The 10201-nt window shown below is 45.3% G+C and overlaps 1 protein-coding gene across 1 annotated transcript in view; it reads right to left on the bottom strand.

The window, feature by feature from the left end:
• The window catches only part of BARX2 (BARX homeobox 2), a gene marked incomplete at its 5' end in the record, with an annotated part of 27597 nt that extends 17397 nt beyond the window's left edge, over positions 1-10200 (bottom strand). The window contains one exon of the mRNA XM_003212671.4: positions 10056-10200. Within this exon, the coding sequence (XP_003212719.3) occupies positions 10056-10200 (145 nt within the window). The remainder of the gene's footprint in view (positions 1-10055) is intronic.
• Between the last annotated feature and the right edge of the window lies 1 nt (position 10201).

Below are 10201 nucleotides of genomic sequence, written 5' to 3'. Positions count from 1 at the left end.
AAAGTTATTTAATTTGTTAAATAGGATTTGCCAAAGTGAAAACAAAGCCCACGTAGGCAGCTAACCAGATCTGGAGGCATTCATGCAGCCTGTGCTGGCCATGCATGCAACCACATGCATCTCTTTCATTTCCATCACTTGCTGCAGTGGAAAAAGTTTTGCTACAAAACCCAACCCAAGCACCTAGATAAGATTCAGGTGATCCTGATCAAAGCAGGATCCATTCCCTTGGCATCATCCACTCATTTCTTCAGATGTGTTTCTGGGAAGGAAAGGCTGGGAGAAGGCGTGGGGGGAGGCAGAAGGACACACAGAAGCTCTGCTCCCAGCAGCCCTGCCCACAACACCCTCGTGGATTCACTTCTCTGCCCCACACCAGAAAAAAGCCATGGGTCTGCACAGTGCAGGCGGGTGGGAAATCCCACCCTGCTGATCCACCCAGACACCCCAAGGTCTCCCATTATCTTTGCTGGGAATAGGGACCATGGCAGCCGAGTGCTTACCTGTGCGATGGATAATGGTGCAGGCATCCCACACCCACGTCCCATTTTCTGTCCTTTCGTTGCACCCAGTGTTTCCATCCACCAAAGACTTTCACAGAGCCAGAGCAACGCTCCTTATTTAAACAAGGATCAGGCTCTGTCTTTCATTTTAAACACAGCTGTGCAACAAAGGCAGAAAACAGAACAGACCAACTCCAACTCCTGCAAAGCCCTTTCAGCGCCTGGCACTGACTGGGAGATCATTTGCTGTGGGGACGGATTTAGTTCCCTGAGACAGCCAGCAATGACCCCACCTAGCAGCTATTCCCTGCTGGACACACAGTTTGTAACGTCCAAAGCTTGTGAGAGACCTCCAGAGACGGCACTTAGCTGCCACTGAGCTGCCCTAACAGGGGGAAAGGCCTCGTGGGGCTGGAAGGGAGCTGAGGGGAAATATGAGGACAGAATGAGAAGGGTCAGTCCTAAAGGATCAATCCCAAACTCATAAGAAATAGAGTAATTCTCTTAGCACAGGCTTGTGAGCCACAATTTAAAATATCTCTCTCATTTTCTGCAAACAACACCGTATGTTGTTCAACTTGAATGTATTTATAAATCCGCCTTTTTATTTATGTTCACTTTTAAAATAAGATTTTGGATGCTTTGCTTTGTTTTGCTGAGACGGAGATGAATCTCCATAACCATTTCAGTTTGGAGATTGGATCGTGCACACATTTCAGCAGCTTAAGAGCTGATACGTGCACAAAGAAGCTCTCCAAGTTCAATTAGGAATAAAAAGCACCACAATCTTTATTATTTCTTTTCTCTCATCTTTGCTGTCTCTTCTCACATAACTTTCCAAAGGATAGAAATGTATTTGCAGAACCAACTGCAGTGACATCTCTCATAGCAGTCAAAAAAAGGGTTTCTTCAGAGCTGTACAAATAAAGAGCTATCGCTGCGGGATTGCATTAAAACAAAACCATTCACGAAATTTAAGCGTTAAACTACTTTGTTATAATGTGCTTTTAAATGTTTACAGTTCAGGCATAATTGAATTTGACTCACTTGGGCTCTGATCCAACGACGATTTAATTGACATCAGTGGGAGTTGGATTGGGCTCGAAGTCATTTTAACTAAAATAACCCATCAATTGTTCCTCACCCACCTCATCAAACTCCTTCTCATCATTTATGATTGCTCTGTAATTTATTGCAACGAGGTTAAACCAACCCTACCAACTTCTGGCAAGCTTTCCTGTCCCTCAGAGGAGGATCTCAGTACCATCGAGCAACCTAGAAACAATTTGCTTATGGGAAGCACATGGAAGAGCTGGTCCAAACTGCCCAGCATTGTCCTCTGCTGTTACAGAAACCCTCCAGCATCAGCTCCCCCACTATTTAGTCACCAAAGGAACAAAATGAACTGTTGGCATAGCTGTCAAGAAAAGGTTTTGAGCAAAACAGACAGAAGGGTGAAACCAAATATATGCACCGACTCATGCAAACATTTCGTAGCCAAAAAAACAACAAAAATAAAACATTTGCTTCAGACTTCTCACCATTGTGTTTCATCAACATTACTCACTTTCCGTTTTGGGAGAATTTTTCATATTTCTCCTTTTTCAGCCACAAGAATAAAAGCAAGTCAGAGCACCAGGCCCTCCCATGCACGCACAACGCAGTGACGTGCTGCTGATGCGCTCTGCATGCAAGAGCTTCCCACAAGAAAGCACCACCACTGCTCATTTGGCTTCAGATTAATCTGTCACAGAACACCCTGTTTAGGTAACCACGAACACACCACATGCATTTCTGCCTTGTAAAAGAGGAGATGTTTTTATTAAGCCTTTGACCTTTGGGTGCTTACACAACAGCGCGCTGGTTTGCCATGTAGGTGTGCAGGCACCTGTACCCTCCAAGTGGCAGAGCCCTGCTCTTGTTCTAGAAGTGTCTATTAAAGCCCCATTCAGACAAAATCCAACTTCCATGGGTGAAATCCCAGTTTAAAAAATAAAAAAAAAAAGGCAATCAGCAAGAATTAACCAATAACTATCGTGTAGCTTTTAAGATCATCGTTAGGAAAAATATCCAGAGGCAAATGGTGAGCAAATGCTTAAAGATGAGTTGCATTTAAAAAAATGCACAGAATGAGCGGCAGGGTTATAGGAGTTACAGGGCACAGACACACTTTTCTAACTCCAATTCTTCCTGCAGAAATTGGCCAAGCGACCACACGAACAGCAAGTTTCAGAACTTATAAAGCGAGACCCGAACGTGCAAATCCAAACCTTAAGGTCACGGTGAGGCTGCTGCTTGAATTTCACAGAACAAATTAGCATACGTGTTTGCAAATTTCCTTTAATCACATTTTTAATGGGGATTTTAGTTTTGCTTTACAAAGAGTCCTGGGAAGCTGTTTGTCCTTCCTTCAGAAAAAGCCATCCCCACTTACGGAGCGACGCGCATTAACGCCGCGGCTGTGACGACCGCAGTTGGAGGAGGTTTGAACACCAGTCCACTGGCTGGGGAGGTTGGAGGGGGTATTTTGGGAGAGTCCACTCTTCACCCCCGCCCTTTTAGTTACTTAAGTGAGTCCAAGCCCTGATCTGAGCACCTGTGTGAAATATCTACAAGTGGTAACGCAGTGCTCTTCTGAACTGCCCTGTGCCCAAGAGAAAGGAGAGAGAAAAAGCCAAGAATCACTCAAAACGTGACGTTATGTGAAAGGAAGATAGAAAATACTGAGTGCTTACTGTGTTAGCCAGCCCCTAACACCAAACCTATATATATTTTTACAGACGTCATGAGAAAACGGCTTTGGGAATTACACATCACTCAGCAAGGGCTAGAGGCTTCTCTGCTGCATTCTCCCAGTGTGCTAGGAAAGGAGCAATAACAGATAACCAGGGCAGAGAAATGCAGTTCCAGATATCCCCTGGATGGTAATATTTGCATTGACCTCATGATTCATTGCTCAGCCTACTCCCAAACCCTCACATTTATCTCACCCATGGCAAGGGTGCTGGAAGCAATCAGGTGCAACATTGCATGGGAGTTCTTCACAACACAACACAACACAGCAACACAACATGAGAGCAATGCAAACGGGACGTGGTCCTGTATGAATCAGTGTGGGTGGACATTGCTTTGCCCAACTGCAGGAGCCCTCACTCTGTATGTCATAGCGCTGAGTAAAGGCGCCTATCAGCTCCCATCACCTCGTTCTTCTGACCCAGCTCTCCTAGGGATGTGCTCTTCACCTACACAAATACACCTGAGACCACAGCCCCGCTCCTGAGCTTTCTGAGGAATGGTTATATCCAAGCAAATGGACCTCATGTTTATGCATTCTGCCTGCTGCAGTCCGGCTGCTGCAGTGCTTACACAGAGCAGGCTGAAAATGTTCAGTCCTACCTTCCTTTCCCCAGAATTTAAAAAAAAAAAAAAAAAAAAAAAAAGAAGAATATTAAAGAAAAACTTGCAATATAGAAAGCAATTCATTGCTTTGCCAAACATCTCATATTAAAAAAATAGAAAGGAGTTAGAAAGTTTCATGTCAGCCTTCAGAAAGAATGCTTTTAATATTTTTTTCCTGTCTCCAATCTGTTTCCTCTTCCCCCCCCCCCCCCAGTTTTTAATATCAAGCTTGCCAAAATAAATTCTACAACATTTTGTTTAACTTTGACCTGAAAAAAGCAACTTATGGTTACTTCTCTTCTGTTCACAAACCAACCAAATGTCCCTTCTTCTGCCTTAATGCAATTATCAGCCCAGGTGAACAGAAGGGAAAAAAGGCTCCTGAACTCCTGCCCTGCTGCCCAGCACACGGTCAGATGGCTCAGTACAACCTCACCTGTTTTATCCACAATTTCCCCAAGAAAGATTCCACCTTTTCTCATGCCCATGGGTACCGAAGGCACCAGCGCTGGTGGGACTTTTATCCCACAAACCAAGTCTTAATTTCCCACATTTAACACCAGCAATTTGAAGCAGAGTTGCAGGAATAATAAACCCTGGCAATGCTGGAGCCGCAGCCCTGCACTGCACCAAAGGTCTCTGCGGGCAGAGCTGCAGTCAGAGCTCAGCACGGACATCAGAGCTTAACCCAGAACAGCACAAGGATGGACCTGATCTGCTCCCAGTGTGATTGTGAGGCTTCAGAAAATAAAGTGCAGGGATTGGTTTTCCCAGAGAAGTCCCACATTCATTAATGCCATCGGAGCTCCTCCGCAGCGCTGATTTGTACTCGAGCACAGCCACAGCACTGCTGCCTTTCTGCTGGCTTTACTGCAGCCACCAGGCTGTGATTTGCTCTTTTGTTCCATGTCGTTTTGCCTGTGGTTGATTTCTTTTATCCGTGATTAACAGCACTGAGAAGCAGACAGCCACATTCAGCTCTGATGGCAGATTCTTAAATATCTCAGTGTCAGGGCCAGATTGCTGTGCTCGATCTGAGAGAGATCTGTTTTCAGATCCTGGCTCTGATCTGGCTTTGCTTCTGAAATGCCACCTCTAATGTTGGATAAAATCTGACTGAGAGGATTGACAGACTCATCTCCAAACACACGGATATTATTAGGCAGCTCATATGCTGTCTTTTTTTTTTTTTTCCTTTCATTTCTGAGCTATATTTTTTTGCTAAAATTGTCAAAAACACATTAAAAAAATAAATAAATAAAAACCACTTTGGACATCCTGCAGAATGCTGGACTTGTTAAAACAAAGTGCTGTGCCCAGGCTGCAGCCACTACAGCCGGATCCTCTCCCCATGCCAGCACCTTCGGCTGCTCCCAACTGCAGGACGTTTCCCCATAGGACCGAGGAGGACACTTTGTGCTGAGGATACCAGCACTGACCTCGGGCCTTTGGGGAGCAGTGAGGCACTCCTGCATGAACAGCCAGCAACGTCTGAGCTCTGCTGGGTTTGCAGTGCGCTGAGCCACGGCGGTGGGCAGACGAGTCTACGAGGATTTGGATGCTGCACTGCTGTCTGAATTACTTTGAATTATTGAGAGCACTCATCAGCTCACCTAATCCCGGATTAGAGGCAGCTACCGAAGCAACACTTGATACTTCTCAGTATTTTCTTTTTCATTTTGCTATTAAACTACAGAATTACACTGATCTCTGTAAAACTGAAACCAATAATTCAGAGAATTTTCTTTCTTTCTTTCCTTTTTTTTTTTTGTCCCCACATAAAACCCAGAAATAACTCCCAAACCACCAGCACTGCAGCAGCACTGGATGCACACAGATGCTGGCAGCTCCATGCTTTGGGTCGGCACAGCACCGTGTGCATCCTGCCTCCCCAGCAGAGCCTATGGGGACGTGGATCTCCCTCACACCCCAGCTCCTGCCATCACGGGCACACACATGGGATGTTCAGGTCAGAAAGCCCTCCTGAGCACCCAGGGCACACACCACAATACAGAAGCTATTCCAACAGTTGGGACCCGGATGGGATGGGGCAGCCCAACGTTTGGTTTGCTCAGGTGTGAGCTGCCCTGCCATTGAGGTCCACCCGCTGCTCTGTATTGCTGTAAATGATGAATCCAGCTGCTGTGTTTCATGCAACGCACTCAGAGTGGCTGGCATCTCATTTTTCCCCGCACTCAGATGTGTTCTGCACCGATCCCTTCTCCTTTCCCAGCTCTCCCCCAGGAGCTCCGTAATAATATCCGTTCAATCTAAAGAAAAAAGGGTCAGCAAAGCATTTGACCAAGAGAAGCTGCTTCCACACCAGTTCTACGCAATGTCTCAGAGCAAATCTGACCCTCAGCCACATCAAGGCCGTGCTGAACAGAACTTCTCACTGTTGTGAGGTCACTTGTACAGAAACTGAGCTGTTTTAGGATGCAGTAAATCTACTTTCCCACTGTGAATTCCTCACCAAGGTTGCCAAGACTGATCAGAAATCAGGAATGCCAAAGCTCACACTTTGCTGCCCCAGCAATGATTTCCCACCGTGTTCACTGTGCCACTTCATTTAGTCCAAAGCACTGAAAGAACTCAAATATGTCCGGATAATGGCAGCTGAAAAATCTTTGGGATCAGCAGTTCCCACTTTTACAACATTAAAAAATACATAGATATTAAAAAACAGAAGAACTGGAAAATAAAATTTCGAGTTTAGAGCAATTCTGTGTTACATCCATTAAAACCCTGAGTGTACAAACAGAAAACAAGGTCTTACTTTCCCCACTTCTTCCCCCCCACACACAAAATACCCAAAACAATCATTTAAATGAAGCGACACACTGAGATATTTGCAAATTTGAGTTTCTTTCTGAGCCTCCCACAGAGCACATACAACAAATAATATACCACAAATAATAAACAACAAATATTATACTACTAATAAACAACTACTAATAAACAACTACTAATAAACAACTACTAATAAACAACTACTAATAAACAACTACTAATAAACAACAGACCGCAATAATAATATACAACTAATAATCAGCGCTGCCAACTTTGCTCAAACAAACTGCAGTTTTGAAGCAAGCCCTCTTGAAAAGGACAGCGTGATTCTTTTTAAATCCAACATCTCAACTCATGTGGATGGTTCACGAAGGATGTTCTGAACCAACACTGCTCACCATTAACAGACAATGCCCCGAATCGCCTGGGACAGAGGCAGCTCCCCCCACCCACCGTGGACACCCTTCTATTTTTCAATGGATTTGAGTTTTATGTTTTCAGATACGACATTTTTCCAGTTGGATCTTCCAACACCACGCACTGACAGAGCCCTTGGATTCTTTATCACATCGGCAGCCACAAATGTGGCAGCTGGATTTGGAACCTCACACCGAGCCGCGACTTAAAAATATGGGGGAACAAAGCAGAATGGGTATAGAGCCTCCTGAGAAATGTTTTAAGCACTTGAAGCCAAAAAATGATTAATAATAATATAATAATAAAAATATGATTTAAAAAGTGTTTCCTATGGAACTCGGAGTTGGAGTTTCTCAGCCTCCAGAATTCAGGACAAGAAGCCAAGCGTGGCATGTATGGAGTCTGCAGCCATTACCTGTCCTGTTTATTATGTGAAAAGCCAGTAAGTAATTAAATATCATAAAAGAGAATAAATAATGTTTTTCCTGTTCAATTCATAAATGAAAGAGATGTTAACCACCACCTGAAAATACTTCCCTTTGGAATACCTAACTGCCTATTTATCAGCCCTGATGGCTGCGAATCTGGCCGTGTATTTTGTAAGATTTGGTGTAAGTACAGCTTTTCTATTTCTGTGCCCAGAAAATACCACAATTACACCAAATTCAAGCTAAGTGCTGATCCCTTACAGGGGAAATCACATTTTTCTTTCCAAACACCGGGTCTGCTGGGGGCTCACTCCGAGCTCCTTGCAATGGGAACCTTCCCAATGGGAGCAGTGAGCCTTCCATCAACCCTGAATCTCCTTCCAACTAAAATTTACGCACACGTAAATATCTCAACTTCCATCACAGCAAAAACTGAAAGTATTTTCCATCTGCTCAGCAATTTTGTTCAGCTCTCTTCCCCTAACAGGAGTTGTCATTAAACGCGCGTGCTGAACATCTTATATCTTTCAGCTTCAAGGAAATTATAAAGCATATCAGACGGCTCCAACTTCACCCAGGATGAAAGAGCAATTCACTCTTCAGCTCAAGAAAGTGCTGCAAAACTTCACTGAAATTATTTCAGACCGCAGTGAAAATCTGTGCTCATTTCTTTCCTGCTTATCTCGACAGACAAAGGAAGCACGGGCAGAAGTTCAATGCCAGCGTGCTGTGTTTCTTCAGGCTTTGGTCCCTTTGCAGTTTAGTTTTTCAAACAGATTTGTGTTGGGTATTTATCAAGTGTAGTTATTTCTGTGCTCTGCTCCATTTCTAAGACAATATCAGAGATCCCATTAGCTAGTACTTGCTGTTCAGTAGCACCAATCCTCCTCGGGAGGCTCACCGCTTGGAAGCACAGACTTTTGCAGCCGTTCCTTGCACGGTTTTAATCCCACCACCAAACCTCTGCCCTGCAATTCCCAATCCCTGCAGCTCCACGAGGCCGAGCTGCTGAGAAACTGACATCACTGCTATGGGGCAGCCCAGAGCTGGGGCTGAAAGCACAGTCTTGAGGGCAAATTCGTTAACAGTGCCAGGCACAAAGCGAAGCACGGCTTTAACTGCAGAGCTCAGAACCCACAGCTGAATCATCTGAGAATTATTAATGACTATTTAATGAATAAATATTACTCTCTGATATTTGCTATACCAGGCACAGAAACACATAATCATAAAGCTTATTTCCCCCCTCCCTCCCAGGGGGGTGCGTTAGAACAGCTGCTGGGAGCACCCACCCATTGGAAACCCCAATGATCCCTTTGGCTGAAGGGCACATTCACACTGCAGCCTTTTGGCCCTGACTCGGTCAGGCGTGATTCTGGGTGAATACTCATGCCGTGTTCCTTCTGGGTGCTAAGGGCTGCTTTCTTCTCTAAGGCTTTCCATACAGCAGAGGTGGAAGGAGGAGACAGGGATCTCCTCCCTGCAGATCTGTGCAGCCGTGCCATTGACACGGCAGAACTGGCAGAACTGGGCTTCCCCCCCATCTGAGACCTCTGTGCCTATTTTGGCCAAGCAGAGGACTTTGCTGTCCATGCAGCAGCGCTCAAAAACTCCCTCGTTAACAACATCCAGATTAACAACCAGGTCTCCTCACAGGGCAGCACGGCACGCTCGGTTCGGGAGGCAATGCGTGCCATTGCAATTCAATAGGAAGAAATAAATTTGGAACGAAGATGACACTATTCATGTAACTTCTGACCTTCCAATCAATTTGGGATCTTCAGTTAATTACATTTGCAAAATAAATATTGAGGTTGGAGAAAGACCAAGGGATTACTCCACTGATCAAACTCTCTGTAACCCAACAGCAAGTTTTACATTGGCACATTAGTGCGGCTTCGCTGGGACCTGGAGAGATCCCTCTCATTTATATTCAACCAGGCACTGAAGGAGGAAGGAAATAAAAGGGCCAAAATAGGACTTGAATTTTTAAACACGACATCGCACAAATGCAAAATGCATTTTCTCAGCACATGGAAAAACAAAATTTTGGCCCTGATACGTTACCAAAAATTAAGCTTTTGAAGAATGTTCTTGAATAGTTACGGATTTTTTGGTCATGTATTGCTAAGCCCCAGCTTCACCATCTGCTCCATTGGGTGCCACAAGAGTGGCACTATGGAAAGAATATAACTGCAGAAACTGCCTGCTTTGCTAGAAAATGGGCTCTTTTCATTTAAAATTGGAACGCATGACAGGGATGACATTTTTACTGTGCACGTGGATCTTTCAAAGCTCACGTCAGACCGATCCATTTGTGAAACACCTGCGGTCGAGACCCCATCCTGCTCACTGTGATGTACTAAAATCAGCCGCCGCACTGTGAGGTCGGGACGGTCCCTCCGCATTCCCCCCTCACCGAGAGCCGCTCTCCCGACGTGATCGGCCTTGGGGGGCACAGTTCGGTCCCAGCGACGCTCAGCGATCCCCGCCCCAAACCCTCCCCAGCCCTCCTTACCCGCGCAGGAGTGCAGCGGCTTGGGCCGGACCAGGAGGGACGGACAGACGGAATAGAGAGAAAGTTTCTCGAAGTAATCGCACGTCTCCTTGGAGAGGATTTCGTCGATCATGAAAGTCTTGTAGCGCCTCCTGCCTGCCTTGGCG

The sequence above is a fragment of the Meleagris gallopavo genome, chromosome 26 (assembly GCF_000146605.3).
Source record: "Meleagris gallopavo isolate NT-WF06-2002-E0010 breed Aviagen turkey brand Nicholas breeding stock chromosome 26, Turkey_5.1, whole genome shotgun sequence".
Taxonomy (NCBI): domain Eukaryota; kingdom Metazoa; phylum Chordata; class Aves; order Galliformes; family Phasianidae; genus Meleagris; species Meleagris gallopavo.
Note: the sequence above shows the minus strand (reverse complement) of the source record. Positions and strands in the feature narration are given on the sequence as shown.